The sequence below is a fragment of the Podarcis erhardii genome (genome assembly GCF_964252035.2).
Source record: "Podarcis erhardii genome assembly, chromosome: 13".
NCBI lineage: Eukaryota > Metazoa > Chordata > Lepidosauria > Squamata > Lacertidae > Podarcis > Podarcis erhardii.
Genome location: NC_138502.1, coordinates 10,406,669 through 10,427,083, shown reverse-complemented (window position 1 = coordinate 10,427,083; position 20,415 = coordinate 10,406,669). Strand labels below are relative to the sequence as shown.

The 20,415-nt window shown below is 39.3% G+C and overlaps 1 protein-coding gene and 1 long non-coding RNA gene across 2 annotated transcripts in view; both read left to right on the top strand.

The window, feature by feature from the left end:
- Window positions 1-20,415, top strand: part of LOC309326667 — a 172,347-nt gene that overhangs the window by 47,190 nt on the left and 104,742 nt on the right. The gene's annotated exons all lie outside the window — the stretch shown is intronic.
- LOC309328412 (vomeronasal type-2 receptor 26-like) lies at window positions 697-16,155 on the top strand (the record flags this gene model as incomplete). Its single annotated transcript, XM_081838411.1, has 9 exons — window positions 697-839; window positions 2,402-2,579; window positions 2,762-3,030; window positions 3,394-3,616; window positions 4,221-4,365; window positions 5,431-5,611; window positions 8,427-8,718; window positions 13,569-13,695; window positions 15,257-16,155. 9 exons carry the CDS (start codon window positions 697-699, stop codon window positions 16,153-16,155), a joined length of 2,457 nt encoding a protein of 818 aa, XP_081694537.1.

The window sequence follows — 20,415 nt, the reverse complement described above, 5'->3', positions numbered from 1 at the left end:
AAAATAAAGCATAGAGAGAAAACTGATGGGAAGGCACAATAAAAAAAGTGGTACGTCATCAATTGCAATTTGTTTTATATGTGAACAAGTAAAACAGTTAAATGATGTAAAAATTAAAAAAAAAAAGTTAGAAAAGCAATACAAAATAAACATCTAAAGCTGAGACCATTCCACCTGGCTGAAAATGCTTGTTGAAAGAAGAATTACTTTCATTATTCCTGGAAAGCACCAATAGTGGGTGCCTGTCATATCTCAACAGTGTAGAAATGTTTCTTCACAGGTGGACCAGAGGAAACTTCTTAAAAAAACCACAAAAGGCTTGTTTGCACTTGCAATTTGCAGAGAACCTCTAATTCTGCATCCGTGATTATCTACCCAAGAATTATCCAATTGACCATGATTACTTCAACTTTTTCTGTAAGTCCCAAGGGAGTTTCAGGAGCTAATATGAAAACAATGACCCAATGTGGATGGGTGTGATTAATATCCAGTGTGTTATTCAGAGCAGGGCTTAAGACAGGCGGGGGACCATAACTGGTATTGTAGTATTGGCTGCCAAAAGGTCAACTGAGTGGCCATTCATGTTAGGCTGTGTTACTTAAAGACACATAATTGAATAGCAATGAGGGCATAGGAATATCGATATTCAGATAGATTTCATGCAAAATGAGGGGTCTTAATGTTGCTCAGTGTAATATGAGTGAACCTATCACAGTAAACTACAACTATTATCGTTCCGGAAGCCTAACCATTGCTGCCATTATTTCTCAGATCTACACACTTTCCAACCCTATAAACTTCAAAAAACATCCCTCTGAAGAACTCCTTGACGACATCTTGTAAGAATTTGATTCCTTTAGAATCAAGAAAATGTACCTGTGTTATTTTTTTGTAGTTAGAACAGCCAAGACTCCATGACTGGTCATGAGCTTAAGACATATTTTAGAGCTGTGACTAGATTATTATCAACCTTTATAATATTTTGCATCAAACATATTGCAACTTATGCTATAGCTGTTTATAGTTACCTTTGTCACTCAAAATTATATATTGTCAGGTGTAAACAATGTTGTTCTTGTTGTTAAAAAGCCATATGTAGAATCCATACAAAATTTATTTAATATATAGAAAGACACCACAAAAGAGTGATCTGATTATAAATGAAAATGGAATTGTATGCACATCTTTTCACAATTAAATAGGGCATTTTAAATCTTGAACCAGCTTTCTCCTGGTAAATAATTTTCTTCTATATTCACAAGAGGTTTGCTGAGACTGGATTTGCGATTTACGTTTCACCATAATTGTGTTGGATTTTCTGGACTGGACCACCCCTCCGCTGCAGGTTCTATGGTTTCCTATTTAACTTTGCTTTGCCTTCAAGTTTCTTTATAGTCTTTGATCAATTTTAGTAGCATTTATATCATTGTCATCTCACCCTTTGAGAGCTGATCAGTCTAGTAGAAAGTATAAGAATATATCAACACAAAGGAGCTCACATCTGCATAAAACAAATTTTTATATCAATAGCATTTACATGTATGAACCTGGCTTTTGAACATGAATGCATATGTCTGGTTTCTGAATAAGGTAAAAAAGGTAAAGGTAAAGGACCCCTAGATGGTTAAGTCCAGTCAAATGTGACTATGTCGTGCAGCTCTCATCTCACTTTTCAGGCTTAGGGAGCCGGCATTTGTCCTCAGACAGCTTCCCTGGTTATTATTTTTTTTTTAATACTTTTTTATTCGAGCTTTAAATAATACACATGTCTATATAAATATACATTGTACAAATCATCATATCACTGAACGTATAAACATACATATAAATAAATTATTGTTCATTTTTTCTTTTTTACAAAAGAGGAAAGAAAAAAAAAGGATCAAAAAACAAAAATTTCTTATCATCAAAAAAAAAACCACAAAAAAACCCTGGGTTATGTGGGCAGCATGACTAAACCACTACTGGCACATGGGGGACTGTGACAGAAGCCAGAGCACAAGGAAACCCTGCTTATCTTCCTGCCGAGCGGCACCTATTTATCTACTTGCACTGGTGTGCTTTTAAACTGAGATTGGCAGAAGCTAGGACAGACCTCACCCCGTAACACAGCACAGAGTGCCACCCACTCTCTAGCTTTTAAACATTGCACATGAATGCATTTGTCTGGTTTCTAAATAAGAGGCATTTATTGGGGTAAAATTCAGAGATTCGTTGAATAGAGATGCACCACGTCCTGTATTCTAAATGTGAAACACTCTGACACAGCATAAAAATCTAATTGCAGGTTGATTACTCAGAGCTACCAGCACATCCTGGTCTTTGTATTTGCTGTAAAGGAGATAAATGAAAATCTCCAGATCTTTTCCAACCTCACCCTGGGCTTCAACATCTACAATAGCCATTTTATTGCTAGCAGGACTTATCTGGCTTCACTGGAACTCCTTTCCACATGGGGAAGATTCATCCCAAACTATAAGTGTGATGTGGGGGATAATGTTGTAGCTGTCATTGGGGGACCTAATTCAGATGTTTGTTTTTTCATGGTAACCATTCTCCATATCTTCAAAATCCCACAGGTAAGATTTGCTCCTGTAGCACTGGACTTTAAGAATTCAGTCATGCTCCTGATGCCTGTTAGGGGGACTTTACTGATTCGGAGATGGAAAGCAGCATGCTAGAGAAACTTGTTCTAAAGTTCTTATTTACAAAGGAAATAATTTTTTTTTTGTAAAACAACATTCTTTATGCATATTTATAGGTCGGGTATGGCTCTGCCCCTGTGATTAAAGGTCATGCTCAAGGAGCTTTCTTCCAGAGGATGTTCCCAAATGTGGGCCAACAGAATGCTGGGATTCTACAATTGCTCTTGTTTTTCAGGTGGACGTGGATTGGGGTGGTTTTCATAGATGATGACAATGGGCAGAGTTTTGTACAGACTGTGCTTCCTGAGTTTTCCCAGAGTGGCATCTGCTTTGACTTTGTAGAAGCTTTGCCATCACTCTATTTTACTGAGGATGTTGATGAAACGTTCGTTGAGTGGATTAAAACATATAAGATTATTATAGATAGCACTGCCAACGTTGTGATTCTACATGGTGAAATTCATACTATGATATGCTTGAGAATGCTTCCGCAGGTTTTAGAAATAGAGGATATTACAAGGAAGACAAAAGTCTGGGTTATGACCGCCCAGATGGAATTCACATCAATTCACATCCAAAATACTTGGGACATAGACATCATCCATGGTGCTTTATCCATTGCAGTTCACGCCAAGGAGGTCCTAGGATTCCAGAAATTCATTCAGATGAGAAATCCTTTCTCTGCAAAAGAAGATGTATTTCTTAGGATCTTCTGGGAAAAGGCTTTTAATTGTATATTCCCCCCAAGTGAGGTACAATGGGAGGCTGGGGAAAGCTGCACGGGGGACGAGAAGCTGGAGACACTTCCTGCGTCTGTCTTTGAAATGAGCCTGACTGGCCACAGCTACAGTGTGTACAATGCAGTCTTTGCTGTAGCACATGCTTTGCAATCCATGCAGTCATTCAAATTGAAACATGCAACAAAGATGGATGGTGGAAGAGGGGAGCTTCTGAATCAAGAACCATGGCAGGTAATTTCTTGAGCCCAGAGATTCAGGAGAGTTCATGCATGCCATCACCAGCACATCATAAGTTCAGGGCTGATGCCGGCATACTTTTGCTATTGTTTGGGGGAAATAATGGTGTGTTTCTACTTGTTACTTTTAAAAACATTTTGGAACCCAACTCCAAAAAGAGTTCACATGCACAGTGTTTACCTAAGGTTTGGCAAAATACCACTAGATCCTTATTCATATATTAAAGTTGTTGAAAACCACTCCCAGCCACTAAGGAAACCTGCTTCTCCAGCAACACAGTTTGATCTAAGAGCACCTATAGTCTTCACTTTGTGCTTCAAGAACAGGAAAACTGAATTCATACCAGATAGCTGACTGCTTTCTCAACACTTATGTCACCAGGTCTTTCCCTCATGTGATTTTTTATGACATGGCAGATATCCTGATGATGGGGATATAGCTCATTAAAATCTGATGGGTGATGATGATGAAGATGTTAATATAGGGTAATCAGATTTACTGCATTAGCAGGGTGCTTTACTATGATTATGAGTGAATATGAACTTTCAAGGGGGCCGCTAAAACGTAGTTTGTTGACTTCCCTGTTGTTTCAATTTAGCTCCATGACTTCCTTAAAAGAGTCTCCTTTAACAACAGTGCTGGGGAAAAGGTTTCCTTTGATGAAAATGGAGAATTAACAGCTGGATTTGATATTATCAACTGGGTAACATTCCCAAACCACTCCTTTCTTCGAGTCAGACTTGGCAAGATAGATGTCATTGCTCCCAAAGAGAAAACATTGAACATTTCTTCTAATGATATTGTATGGCCTACCAAATTTAACCAGGTATGGTCAATACATACCTAAATAACTGGAAGGAAAATTACTTTGCAAAATCTTGGACTCTAAGGCTCTCATTCTGTGAATACCTACTTAGTGGTTAGACCCATTTAATACTAAACTATTAACCTCCAGTTTTGAATGTCATTTGATATTTTAAAAATATAATGAAAGATTAATCAACATGTACCCACACAAAATGCCCCTTTGACATAGTGGATACAATTGTCTCAGACTTTCACTGATTTCATGTCTGTACAGGCACAGCCCCTTTCTGTATGTAATGAATTTTGCCATCCAGGCTCTAGGAAGACTAAGATGGAAGGGAAACCATTTTGCTGCTATGGCTGTGTTTCATGCCCAGAAGGGAAGATTTCCAACCTGACAGGTAAGGGATGAGCATTTTAAATTGAGAGCACAGAGGAATGTAAAGAGATGAATAAGTGGTAGAGGAGGCAAGTCATGAAGAAGGAAAAAGCAGAATGGTTTTACTAAAGCCTGTTTTTCTCCCCAGACATGGCTGACTGTTTACAATGTCCAAGCGATCATTATGCAAACCGTGAGCAGGATTTATGTATTCCAAAAAATATAATATTCTTGTCTTATGGAGAACCTTTGGGAATAAGTTTGGCCATTGTTGCTCTTTGCTTTTCTTTCATCACAGCTTTCGTGCTGGGAATCTTCATTAAGCACAACAGTACCCCCATAGTCAAAGCCAACAACAGGAACCTCACCTACACCCTCCTCGTCTCCCTCCTGCTTTGCTTCCTCTGCCCTCTGCTATTCATTGGCCAACCCGAGGAAGGGACGTGCCTCCTTCGACAAACTGCCTTTGCCATTATCTTCTCAGTGGCTGTTTCTTGCATTTTGGCCAAAACTGTCATAGTGCTTTTAGCCTTCATGGCCACCAAGCCAGGGTCCAGCCTGAGAAGATGGGTGGGGAATAGACTGGCCATTTCTGCTGTTCTTTTTTGCTCCCTGATTCAAGCCAGTCTGTGTGTGGTGTGGCTGGCAACATCGCCCCCGTTCCCAGATGTAGACATGAACACAATGGCTGAAGAGATTGTTCTGGGCTGCAATGAAGGTTCAGTCATCATGTTCTGCTGTGTCCTGGGCTTCCTGAGCTTCCAGGCCACTGTCAGCTTCATTGTGGCTTTCCTAGCCAGGAAGTTGCCAGACAGTTTCAATGAAGCCAAGTTCATCACATTCAGTATGTTGGTCTTCTGCAGTGTTTGGGTGACCTTTGTCCCAGCCTACATGAGCACTAAGGGGAAATACATGGTAGCTGTGGAAATCTTCTCCATTTTGGCCTCCAGTGCTGGATTACTGAGCTGCATCTTTTCCCCTAAATGCTACATCATTCTGCTAAAGCCTGAGCTGAACAGCAAGGGGCAGTTAGTAAGAAGAAGGAATGAACAAATCTGAAAGTACAAAGCCCCAGTTCAGCTGAAGTTCATGCTCGTTCGAATGTGCCTCTTTATTTTCTTAGCCCCAGTCACCTTGGGTACAATCTCACTTCTCATGGAAAGAATCAATGCCACTTCCCAAGTAGGAGAACTTGGGTCATCTCAATCCAAGAAAAGACACATACAACAAAAAACATAACAATAACACAATTTGACAATTAAGATTTGAATACACTGTTATACCTATGACTACACCTTTTTAAACAATATTTTCCTACCTCTCTCTTCTCCCCCTACTTCCCACCACTATCCGCCTTATCGCTTAAATATTCATTCCAGATTTCTTCATATTTATCCATTTGTAAAGTCTTATATTCCACAAATTTGTAATTTTCATCAATTAATTGATTCAATGTCAAAATACCTTTTTTATCCAAATTATTACTTGATTTCCAATTTTTAATTTTGGGTTGCCCCATATTGTTAATTTCTCAAGCTGATAGGAGTCATCCTTATTATTTTTATTTATATTAATCCAAATTTTTATAGGTGCTTTAATAGTCTCCAGGATAATAGGATATTTCATAAAATTGGAGCCGAGTTTAGTCCACCCTTAAAACTGTCACTTAAAATGTTCAGGATTCAACTGATTTCTCATAGATTTTTCTCTAGTATGCTTCATGAAGCCAGGAACCCACTGGCAGCCCCTTCTAGGAACTTTCATAATCAATGTTACCCTGCCTAGCTAGCCCCCAATAAAGCCCTTTTGAGGCTCTAATTTAATCCCTGTCTGAGCCATATCTGACGTTTAAGCTCTGTCTAAGTGCTCCCCAATTCCTATTTGACAGTTTAACCGTAAGGGTCTAACTCTAAACTATCCACTCCTTCTCGATTGGTTGATACAACACCCAGCTCAGCTTGGAATCTGTGTCCTGAGGGCTTTAAAACTTTTTGTTTCTACCCCTTTGTTTTGTTTCTATGTCTATATGCTTTCTTTATTATTGCAAAAATAAAGATGCAATAATATTAATGAATAAATGAATAAAATGTCAACTTTGAAACCAAATGAAGACTTCTCTTGTGGTACTATCTTCTTCTGAATATCTCATTATATGGAAGGCCTTTTGTTGATGTGAATCAGTAGACGCCTCAATATCTCTTGCTATCCCGGGGAGATACATGGTTTATTCTGCAAGGTCTCACAGAAATTGTAATTCTGAATAGGCACTTATCTCCCTTATAATTATCTAATTAATTTTGATTACATGCTGCTACTTCTCCGGGTCTCAAGGCAGCTGTAGTAACCATGACAAAAACTACAAGACACAAGGATTCCATAACTATCCCCCATCCAGTTTGGTGTGAGGGTTTTGTAAATCTGATCATGGACATATTAGATGACACATCATCCTGTGTAGGGCCATTCAAATCAGGTTGTGGGACTCAACACAGAACCCAGTAAGGTATAATGTGGAGGCAAGAGAATGGGTGTAATGAAGGAATTCTTTCACAGAAGCTACTGCCATTGGCAGTCCTGGTCTTTTTGCCTCTGGTGGCATACAAGACGCCTGACATCAAATGCAGTGTCAGCAACTCTCTTCCTATTCTCCACAAGTTCTACCAACCAGGAGACTACATCATTGCCAGCATTATAGCTCAGATATATAGATTTTCCATTTCAATCTCATTCAGAAAACTGCCTTCTAATGACATCTTTGAAGACAGTGTGTAAGGCTTTTTTTTTTAAAAAAAAGTTCCTTTGTAATGCCATGTATCTGAATGTCATGTTTCTGTCCTAGCTATGCCACATTACCCTTCAGCATTGAGATGATAGTACTGCTTAGGAGTATTTAAGAATTTCCAGGTTGTAAGGAAGAAACCGTGAGAGAGCAGTGACTGGAGATGAGGATTATTTTTTTTATTTTGGTCCTTTTTTATTACTATGTTTATTGCTTTCTCTGGATTGTTTCTTATTTGCTGTGAAAGTATTGATAAGCGGAAATTGCTGTCACTTCAACATAGAGCATCTTCATTGTCCAGAGGAGGTCACTGTTTCAAATCCCTGACATCTTGAGGTAGGGGCGAGAAAATGTCAGAGACCCATGATCAGTTAGTGTAGACACTTCTGAGCTAGAGGGCAGCTTCCTATGTTCCTAAGTTATTTTTCATTACGTTTGATTTTATTTATATTTAACCCCGTTTTGAAGAACAACACTAAAGGTGATAGTCAGCTAAGTCATATTCAGAGTAAACTGATTGAAATGAAGGGAACTGGGTTACTTAGTTATTTCAGTGCGTTTACTCGGAGTATGATTTATGCCGCATATCATGGTATGTAATTAAATACCTTGAAAATTTACAGAGCTATTGGACTGTGAGGAATCCCCAAGATGTTCTGAATGCTGTATCAGCATTGTGCTGGTGAGCACAACTGCATGTAACAATAGTTCCTCATGCATACTTAGATCTGAACCATTATACTATAATGTATTCAGTAATAATGCATGGAACTTAAGAGAAGCATATGTTATACTTGGCAGCAAATCCACTCTCACAGTGCTAGTAACTCTATTTGCAGGGTGATGACCCACATCTACCAACATATCCTGGCCTTGATTTTTGCTGTCAAGGAGATCAATGAAAACCCACACATTTTACCAAATGTCACCCTGGGATTCCATATCTATAACAGCTATTTTGATGCAAGGTGGACCTATCATGCCTCACTGGAACTCTTCTCCACACTGGGCAAATTAACCCCCAACTACAAATGCAATAGAGAGAACAATCCAGAAGCAGTCATTGGGGGACCTGTCTCTGAAGTCTGTCTCCACGTGGGAGATATCCCAAGCATCTATAAGATTCCACAGGTATGAATGCAGTATGAAAAGGTTAACAAGGCATTTGCTCATCCATTTACATGTAAACAGTTTCCTTTCAGAAGTTTAATTTGCAATGTTTAGTCATGTGAGGCTTCCAGAAGTCAGCGTATTAAAAAACTCCTTCTGCATCAAGCCAGGAGCCTATCTAATCCTGCATTCTGTTCTCAAAGTGGCCAATCAAATGCCTTTGGGAAGTCCACAAGCAGGACATGAGCACAACATCATTCTCCACACTTCACAGCAACTGGTATCCAGTATCTAATTCAATATCCTGTGTGATTGTGCATAAGATTCCACAGATAAGATGCATGCACTTTGATTGCTAAAACCTTTAACATTTCAAGGTATGACCTTGCATAACGGCAGACATATAAAATAGATAATTGAAAATGAGATATTTCATGCAACACTGTCAAATAAATAACAAATTCCAACATATAGTAAAAAAGATTACCTAACTCCAAATGATCAGCAAATATATTGCTTTCAGTCAACTTGTGTCCAGTCGAGGTTGCAAGTGTTCAAAAAATAAAACAGAACATTAAGAATAACAAGGAACAATATCCAAAGGATCTTAAGCAGAATTCCAATGTAATTATTGAATCCTGTAACACAATAATTAAATTGCGGTAGCCTGTAAAGGTACAACAGTAAACCGAAGGTGAGAAAGGCAATAATAGATGAAAATTTTGAAACTGCCCTCCTCTGCATAGTGGAAGTAAATCATATTATTTATATGGTTTGCAGGATGAAATAACTGTATTATATAAGTAACATCTTGTTATAAATTTGTCAGAGCAAAAAACAATATCATGGGAAAATACTGCACTTATTTTGTTTGGAAGCTAGACTGCTATGAACAATTTCTATATCTTACTGTAATGAGGACTTCTGGAATTTCTGTTGCTCATCATGTTATTAAGAATTTTTTTTAATCTCCTGCTTTATCTTCTGTAGTGTCTTAGAATATTAAATCCAATGAATCCTCCTATTTTCTTAGTGATCAAGGAGGTCAGTTAACTCTTTGTTAGTTTGTAGAAGGATTTTCTTTTCTTTTTCATACTCAGTACCGTAGCTTCCTTTTTGTTTTTCTCTAGATGGTTTTCAATACTGTCAAAGGCTTTTTCTCAAATGCAGAGTGTGGATTTTGTACTTTGTCATTAACTGCTTCCTTCATCGCTGTTGCAAAAGTGACCTCTCTGTCTTCAAATTTCTCTCCCTTGATGGTCGTTCTGTGTTCATTGTTCTTACTCTATTTCTCTGCGTAAGATTACAGCAAATCAGGAGGAGGAGATGCATAGTTATTTTGTCTGATGCATCTGTTTGCAAGTACAAATAAATCCTTAGAATCAGAAGTTCTGTTTAATTTGATCAAATCAGTTGTAAAGACAGGGGTCAGAGCTGCTTAGCTAAAAGCTAGTAGTACTCAATTTAAATTAAGGGGGAGATCAAAGGAGAAGGAATTCCTTCTCCATCAGACAGCTTGTTATACATCCTCTATGTACGACCCATCAATTCTGATCAATCAGTCGATCACGGGGTTGATCTGGGTCAATGGCGGGCCCAAGGCAGCTGGAGCACAGCATGCTCCTCAACAACCTGAAAGACAACGGCTCCAAAGCTGGGCTTGAAAGAGCTCTGCAGCCCAGCTGGTTTGAGAAGAGACACACAGAGAGAGATGTGCTGTGGGGGAGAGGAGAGAGGTGAGAAGGAGCCAGGTCTCTGACGAGGGAAAGCGGGATCAGGACCAGCAACAGCATCACCTGCACAGAGATGGAGGGAGGCAGGAGGAGAAGACAGGCTCTCTTTTTAAAAAATATTTTTATTGAGTTTTACATTATTGTTTTTTCCATAATCACATCATGACAAATAATAACTAATTAAATTCCCTGCATCCCCCCCCACCAGACTTCCCTCAACTTCCCCTTCTGGTTTATTACATTTAAACTTGTCTGCAATACTTTCTTGCTTTTTGAAGCCTAAGATTTTGGGGTGAAGGAGGCCGACCCTCAGTTTCCCATCACTGCTCTATCATTAATCACCACTTTATTACATCTGCCAAGAGCTCATGACAGATGCAACCAACCTGCTATGACTTCTCCCCGGAAGTCCAGGACCTGGTTCCAATTCCAACCTGATTGCTTCCTGCCAACCACCATGCACTCCTCAAAATAGATCTTAAATAGCTGGAAGGAAAGTGCTAATATAAAAATGAAAATTTTAAAGTATCATCTAAAATATCGTTCACACACTGTGGAACAGCAACCAGTAATGGAAGGGTCAGATGGGGTGCTTACCTAACCTCCCTGGACTGATGTCATTACAGTGCTTCAGATGGGGAGGCAGGAGTGTCAGAGAAGTCAGCCTGATACAAATGCAATAGTGGGATTGTCATATTGACATCAACAGTGTATTTGCACTACAAAGACCTCACTTCTGCATCACCAGTCCTACATGCCTTTCCAAAACACCACAGAATCTCTGAACACATCTGACTGGTCTTTTTCTCCTCACATAACTTTTAAAATTTCCATTAGATTATATACGGCTCTCCGGCAGTGATAGATAAGAAAACCCAAGCTGCTTTCTATCACCAAATGTTCCCAAATTTGGAGCATCAATATGAGGCAATTGTCCGGATACTGCTATATTTTAAGTGGACATGGATTGGAGTAATTTCTGGGCAGGATGGCAATGGAGAGAGATTTGAACAAAATGTGATCCACAAGTTTGCCCAGAGAGGTATCTGCTTTGATTTCATAGCGAGAATTCCCAAAATGTCTTTTACCAGTGATATTGAGAAGATGGTGGAAGAAGGATTTGCAATGATAGAAAGCATTATGAGGAGCACTGTCAATGCATTGGTCATGCATGGTGAAATGGAAACCATGCTCATCCTGAGGGCATTCTCCCATGTTTTAGCACATGAGCTTCCCTCAACAAAGAGAAATGATAAAGTTTGGATTATGACAGCTCAGATGGAGTTCACTTCCTTTGATGTACAAAGAGATTGGGACCTAGGCTTCCTACATGGTGCTATATCCTTTGCTGTTCACTCCAGTGAGGTTGTAGGATTCCAGAAATTTCTTCTGTTGAGAAACCCTTCTTCAGAGAAAGAAGATGGCTTCCTTAGGGTTTTCTGGGAGCAGGCATTTGGGTGTCACTTCCCCAACTCTATGGTAGACCTACAGGATAAAGGCATCTGCAGTGGAGAAGAGAAGTTGGAAAATCTTCCTGCATCTGTTTTTGAAATGAGCATGACTGGCCACAGCTACTGTGTCTACACAGCTGCCTTTGCAGTAGCACATGCATTGCAGGCCATGCATTCATCTAGATTCAAAGGCAGAGTGATAGTAAATGGAGGAGTAAAACTTCAGAATCAAGAGTTGTGGAAGGTAATGTCCTGAATACACTAAGAACAATGGAAGGATCCTGCTGGCTCAGTCCAAGGCCTTCCTATAGCAGACAACTAGACAGCTTGGGGAAGGCTTCAAACAGGACATTCTGGCAATAGTCTTCTCCCACTTCTCCCACTCGCTATATCTACGATTACCAGGCATAAAGTTTTTCAAGAGTTTTGGAATGAAGTGGGAATGATCCACAGCCTTTGACATATCCATTTATTGTTTTTTCTTTATCCCCGCTTTCTTTAGCTTAACCACTTTGTTAAGAGAATAGTATTTAATAACACTGTTGGGGAAAAGGTTTCCTTCAATGAAAATGGAGAGCTAGAGGCTGGATTTGATATTATAAACTGGATCACATTTCCAAATCAGTCCTTTCATAGAATCAAAGTTGGAAAGATAGACTCCAATACTCCCCAAGAAGAAGTGTTGAGGATTTGGGAAGAAGACTTTGTGTGGCCCAGCAGTTTTAACCAGGTGAGGTCCATTCGTATTTTGCACCATATCTATTACACCATATCTATTACTTCCAGACAGCCACCCAGTCTTAAACAACTCCTAACCCACAATAATACTACAACCAGACCTAACACAGACACTGGCACCAGAGCCTGTAATAAACCCAGATGCCAACTTTGCTGCCACATACACCCGGACAACACCATTACTGGCCCCAACAACATCACACATACCATTTCGGGACTATTTAATTGCTCATCGTCTAACATTGTGTATGCCATAAAATGCCAACAGTGTCCTTCAGCTCTCTATATTGGACAAACAGGCCAGACCTTACGCCAAAGAATAAACGGACATAAATCGGACATCAGGAATCACAAGACAGAGAAACCAGTAGGAGAACACTTCAATCTCCCAGGACATTCTATACAAGATCTCAAAGTAGCTGTTTTACTACAAAGGAATTTCAGAAATAGACTGGAAAGAGAAGCTGCTGAATTACAACTTATCACCAAACTTAAAACAATGGAAAAACCTGGCCTGAACAAAGACCTAGGATTCTTATCTCATTATACATGACAAAGCCATTTTTCACCTTTTCACCCCTTGCTTCCTCCTGTAAGACCTATTGCAGTCGTTAAGAGTCGTCAACAGGCTCATCACAGCTATCTGCCAATCACCCATTCCTACCACCCTTCTGAGTAATACCCCTCCCCACCTTCTCACTATATAGAAAGGTCTGGAAACTTCTGTTTCAGTGTATCTGAAGAAGTGTGCATGCACACGAAAGCTCATACCAAGAACTGACTTAGTTGGTCTTTAAGGTGCTACTGGAAGGAATTTTTTTGTTTTGACTATGGCAGACCAACACGGCTACCTATCTGTAACTATTACTTCCAGAGTTATTCACAGTTCCCAATGTTGATATACAAGCTTGCAAAAGAGAAAACCTTCTCTTCTTTCATTTGTGGACAGGTGCAGCCCCTTTCTCTTTGTAATGATAAATGCCCTTTGGGTTACCATAAAGCAAAGAAGGAAGGGGAACCATTTTGCTGCTATGATTGCATTCTGTGTCCACAAGGGAAGTTTTCCAACCAAACAGGTAATGCATATCATGCCTAGAGCCTATCAAATGTACCTTCACTCAGGTATTAAGACATTCATTTTCATTATGTTGAGATAATAGTTAAGAATTCAGTGAAAAATGTGGTTCTTGATATGAGGTAAAGTCTGATAAAGTTAACCATAGCAGTCCCAAGTCATTGAGGTTGTTATCTGCACCAAAAAGGAAAGAAACAACCATCACCCTTTCAGAAGAAGATATGTTTGTTTGAAGGAGAAACTGAAGATTGCAGAGTTACGAAAAACAACTTTTTGGAGATAGCTAGAGGTGTATAGATCCTTCCCTTTTATTAGTATTATTTTTAAATACTTTATTGACAATCTTATACAACAAATATAGTCGAAAAAAACAAAAAAAATCCTTCCAGTAGCACCTTAGAGACCAACTAAGTTTGTTACTGGTATGAGCTTTCGTGTGCATGCACATTTCTTCAGATACTGATTTTTTTAACAAACAATAAACTTAATTTATATTTCTACTGTCTTTTGTTTTCTTCTCTATTTATTAACATAGATTTAAAAAACCACCACATAATTGGACTTCCTATCATTTTCCGATGTATATTTTCTGATTGTGAATATACCTAACATTATTACCTTATCCTTTGTTTCCTTTCTAATACATTCTTAGAACAGTACTTAACCTTTGACTTATTTCATTTATATTTCATTAATCCAGGATCAATCAAATGCTGCTATAGACTTTATACCACTGTTGTAATTTTATAAATATCTCTTATGTTTTCCCCATTTTTGCGCGAATGCTTGCCTTGTGTTGTCTCTCAAGCTGTTAGTCACTTGCGTCATTTCTACACATTCCTGTAACTTGTTTTGCCAATCCATTATAGTTGGAGAATTTTCTCCTTTCCAGTTCATTGCTATCAATGTTTGGGCTGCTGCTGTTTCATATAAAAATATTTCTCTTACATTTATCGGAATGTCATTGCCTATGATACTTAGTAAAAAGGCCTCTGGCTTTTTTAGAAAGGTTAACCCAATTTTTTTTCTCACCTTGTCATAAACAAGATACCAAGTAGATGTTTACAAATTTGTACTCTATATTAAAAGAAGTGGTTGGAATAATGTGTGGGTGGGAGCAAAACTAGATATAGAATTTTTCACTTCTCTGACTATGAAACACAGTACTCACCAGTTTATACCTATCAAATGACACTTTTTGACAGAAAAACAACATATTCCACAATTATTTTTAGGGATCAATTGATCAGTTATTTCTAGTCAGTGAAAATCTGGCATATATACAAGTAAAGAGCAAGTAAAATTCTCAAGAATTTTCATGTTAAGTGATAACACATAAACTTAGTTTCACCCAAAAATCTTGCATTGAGGAGTGTGAGGGGAGAAGGGAGCAAATCATCACTGAATGTGGCTGAATCTTGGTTATAGGAAAAGGAAACAGAAGAATCTTTGGGATTATACCTTTCAACTCATATTTAATATTTTGTCATTATTTTGGATTATTTTAGTAGAAAACAAATTGTTCTGAAATGCATAGAAGCTAGAATTTATTCATTTTTCAGACATGGATGAATGCCTTCAGTGCCCACAAGATCATTACCCAAACATGGAACAGGATTCGTGTATTCCAAAGGACATCAGTTTCTTGTCTTATGGAGAACCTTTGGGGATCACTTTGACTGCTTTTGCTCTTTCCCTTTCTTTCATCACAGCTTTGGTGCTTTGGGTCTTCGTTAAGCACAGGGACACTCCCATAGTCAAAGTCAACAACCGGAACCTCACCTACACTCTCCTCACCTCCCTCTTTCTCACCTTCCTTTGTGCTTTGCTATTTATTGGTCGACCTGATAAAGTGACGTGTCTCCTTCGACAAACAGCATTTGGCATGATCTTTTCAGTGGCAGTTTCTTGTTTGTTGGCCAAGACAGTCATTGTGATCCTTGCTTTCAGGGTCACCAAACCAAGTTCCAGGATGAGGAAATGGGTGGGGAAACAGCAGGCCACCTCCATTGTTCTTTCCTGCTTCCTGATTCAAGCCATTCTTTGTAGTGTTTGGCTGGCTACATCTCCCCCATTCCCAGATTTGGATATGCACTCTGTGACTAAAGAAATTGTTCTGGAATGTAATGAAGGCTCAGTCACCATGTTCTACAGTGTCTTGGGGTTTATGGGCTTGCTGGCCATTGTCAGCTTCTCTGTAGCCTTCTTAGCCAGGAAGTTACCTGACAGCTTTAATGAAGCCAAGTTCATCACCTTCAGCATGCTGGTTTTTTGCAGTGTATGGCTTTCATTTGTTCCAACCTATTTGAGCACAAGAGGAAAATATATGGTGGCTGTGGAGATCTTCTCTATCTTAGCCTCCTGCGCTGGTTTACTAGGCTGTATATTTTCCCCAAAATGTTATATTATACTGATGAGGCCTCAGCTGAATAGTAGGGAGCAACTAAGAAGAAAGGATTGACAAATCTAACATTCTGTAGCCCATATCCATCTTAAGTTAGTTGTGATAAAGGAACGTGGTATTTCCAACCATTTTGGTATTATCCCATTCAATTGATAGCCATCATGTCATAGTTTAATCAGAAATGAGAACTATGTAACTTTTGCATTTTTCTTCCCTCAATAAAATGTAAATATAATGCAAATGGAGGAAAAGATACATTCAATGCTCCTTGGCCACCTCAAAAATAAGCATTTAAAAAAATACTCACACAACATCTGAGGATTACTGCATAACCTCCCCCTCCCTTTAGATAATTTTTGAATGCAATTTATTTTCTTAAGGCAGAATGCTTGAATAATTTGCATAATTAATTTTTGGAACAAAACTAACACCTTCCTTCAGTCTTCTCCTGCAAATTGGGGTCATAGCCACATTACACAACCTTTAGAAGTTTATTTTAATTGCTTTTAATCTCAGTTAACAATGTAAACATGCAAAATGATGTCATTATTTCAGCGAAAGGGAATACAGAGCTTCAGAAATGGATAAGGTAAATATCAGCTGGTGCTTATAGTAATGTTTCAAAGTGTTGTTGTTGAGTCGTTTAGTCGTGTCCGACTCTTCGTGACCCCATGGACCAGAGCACGCCAGGCACTCCTGTCTTCCACTGTCTCCTGCAGTTTGGTCAGACTCATGTTTGTAGCTTCGAGAACACTGTCCAACCATCTCGTCCTGTCGTCCCCTTCTCCTTGTGCCCTCAATCTTTCCCAGCATCAGGGTCTTTTCCAGGGAGTCTTCTCTTCTCATGAAGTGGCCAAAGTATTGGAGTCTCAGCTTCAGGATCTGTCCTTCCAGTGAGCACTCAGGGCTGATTTCCTTCAGAATGGATAGGTTTGATCTTCTTGCAGTCCATGGGACTCTCAAGAGTCTCCTCCAGCACCATAATTCAAAAGCATCAATTCTTCAGCGATCAGCCTTCTTTATGGTCCAGCTCTCACTTCCATACATCACTACTGGGAAAACCATAGCTTTAACTATACAGACCTTTGTTGGCAAGGTGATGTCTCTGTTTCAAAGTAGGCAGGCAATTAAAGCCGTCCTATTTTTAAAACACTTTCTCAGGTCTTCACTGAGGCTGAACCAAACAGCAAACTATTTCAAATTTGATCCCAAAGTTGTTCAACTATTTCCTTTCCAAAACTTTCTTCCACTTTAATTGTGTTGTGACGAGGAGAGGAGGAGCCCATTGTGTGAGAATTTTGTATATTTGAGAAATAACGTCCTTACCTAGAGGCCTGGACCTTTCAAAAAGTTGTTCAAAACTATTTAGGTTACATAGTGCCTGAGCTCATATACTTGTTTGGTTTAGAACATGCATGACCTGGTATATCTATAGCCAGCTACAGGCTATGTCACTCAATATAAAGTTAATTTCTGAAATAGTAAGAGGTTTGTGATTATTTTCTTTAAAAATCAGTTAATTTGTAGAGCCCCATTTGAGTGTGCTGATGCTGAGTTTCAACTTCTTGTATTTTATGAATTAAGTTGCTATTTACTATATGTTTCTCTTTTAAAATTCCATTTCTATCATTTATGAGTGTTTTCCCTAAGAAAACTGGAAGCAGATTGTAAGAGTCAAGTTTCCAAGATTTTATTCCAATCCTTGGGAAAAATCTGTGTGCCAATATCTCGTTCCTATATCTTTTTAAGAGGTTCCATAAATCTCTAAATTGCCACTCAGCAATATAGTGTACACTTTAGAACATGGGTAGGCAAACTAAGGCGCGGGGGCCAGATGCGGCCCAATCGCCATCTAAATCCAGCCCATGGATGGTTCAGGAATCAGCATGTTTTTACATGAGTAGAATGTGTCCCTTTATTTAAAATGCATCTCTTGTGGAGCCTGCCTGGTGTTTTTACATGAGTAGTATGTGTGCTTTCATTGTGGGGCATAGGAATTTATTCATTTCCCCACCCCCCAAAAAAAATTATAGTCCAGCCCCCCACAAGGTCTGAGGGACCTCTGCTGAAAAAGTTTGCTGACCCCTGCTTTAGAAATTAATCATGTTCTCTCTCTACCCCTTTGGTTTAAGAAATTTTAAAACTGTGTTAATGACCTTAGAGCTTCTGGTTTTACATGTTTGTTAATAATAAAACTAGGAATTGAAAGAAGAAAAAATCAGTTTGTGTTATGGTTTGGGGCGAAATTCCTTTGATCAACAGATGCACGTTGATCGAAATTCCTATTTCATAGGGTAACCAATTTTATTTCCTCTATATGATGTTGGACTACAACTTCCATGACCCCTGACTTAATGACCATGCTGCTTAGGGTTGGTGGAAGTTGTCAGATTCAGTATGCCTCTGAATGCATCATCTTTCCTGCTCTGAAAAAAGAAAGCCCCAAAGGTGTATCCCCATATATTTCCCCTCCAGTACAGCACCCTGGGGTGCACCTTGCCTCTGGGCAGCTCAGGATGAAGAGAGCTCTGACAATCCCCGCTTGCTCTCGCTCTCGCTCTCCCCTTGCTTTTGTGTTCATTGACCCCCCTGAGACAAGAGGCAACAACAATAGCAGGTTGATAATGATGCAAAGGGAAGCACCAAAGGGGGTTGGAGCAGTCCCCATGGAATAGGTCCCCTGCCTTTCATTATCTTACTGGATCCTAAACCTTCATACAATACGAAGGTCAGAGAGAAAATAAAAACAGCCTGCAGCCCATCTCCATAATTAATTCCAATGGGTCTTCAGTAGGAAGCTGCAGATACTTCACACTTCTGTGCTGAAGGAAGAAACCACTAGGCACAAGGCTGCCAAGATCCTGCCACAAGCCATCTTTTGATAGCAGCAAAGAGATCACTGCCCTCCATCATTGGTGCACGTTTGGGCACAAAAAATGGCACAGGTCTCACCGCATAGTTATTGGTAGTTCGACAATCAGCTTTACTGTTCATTATCCTGGCTTAGAAAGTGAAGCGGAGCCCACTTTCTTGAGGAGGAAGATCAGAGAGAAGCATGACGGTAAATTCCTGTTCAGCCATTTGGAATTGAGATTGGTGTGCATAGGTGGGTGGGAGGGAGGGAGGTCCATTCCTATCATTAGGCGTAGTGACAATGAGCCACAGATGCTGGGGAGCAAGCAACAGTGGTGAGGTGCTGGGGAACAGCTGTGTGTCTTGTGCCCCCTTGCATTTCTGTCCCATCACTAATGTCAAAATCAGATTCAACCACTGGTCTAGTTGATTTCAGTACATGGCAGAAAAGAGACACCATCATGTTCTTTGCCTTAGGCAGCAAAACGTCTTGGTCCAGACATGCCAGAGGAATAGAAGAGCACATCTCGTTGTTTTAGCAGAAATTAATTAATTACTATGCCTCTTGTTTAAGTTGCTAATACTGTGGGCCTTTTGCTCAAGGAAAGTTCACCCATTTCAATTCAATTTATAGATTGGGGATTAGAATTTGTATGGGTTTAGGGTTGCCCCAATCCCAGAGAACGGAGGACAGAAAAGCGGGAAGGAACCAATCCTATGGAAAGGAAGGGGGGGAGTCTCTAAGTGCCTAGGAGTTCACTGGAGCTTTCTCCATCTTTGTGACTGCAGGACCCATCCTCATGGTCCTCCCAGTAGTCTTGGCAATATTTTATAATGTGCAAAAAATGTCTTTTTTAAAAAAAGGAAAATCATTTGTCTTGCACATAACCATCTGACATGGTACAATGCAGGGCAGCTTCAACTTCTTGACTTAGCAGGTTGTAAAAACTGCTCAACGGGCAACCTGTGAGCTAGCTGGGATTAACTGCTAGGGGGTGAGGAGATGCTGGAAAAAGTTGCAGTAACATAGAGATACCACATATTAAATTTATTTAATGTCACTTAATTAAAGTATATGGCACACACACACACACACACACACACACACACATATTCTTAAGTAGTTTATATAAAATAATACTAAACATTCATATAGAAATACTGATAGAATTTACCAGACTGATCTTTAGCTTATTGAAATTTGATGTTCATGAGTGTCCCTGAGAAAGGAAAACTGTTCAAAATATGTGGGGCTTTAGTGACAGAGATAGCGATAGACATAGAGATATATATACAGTGCTTTTTTAGGGGTACTCTCATTTTGACTCAAGAAAATCACCGTTTTATAGTTGAAATCAGGAAAAATAAATACAGTAAATGGAGAAAAGTACAAAGATTCACAAAATGTTTAGAAGTATGCATACCCCTGTCCCCCCCAAAGCACTGGATCTATAGATAATATAA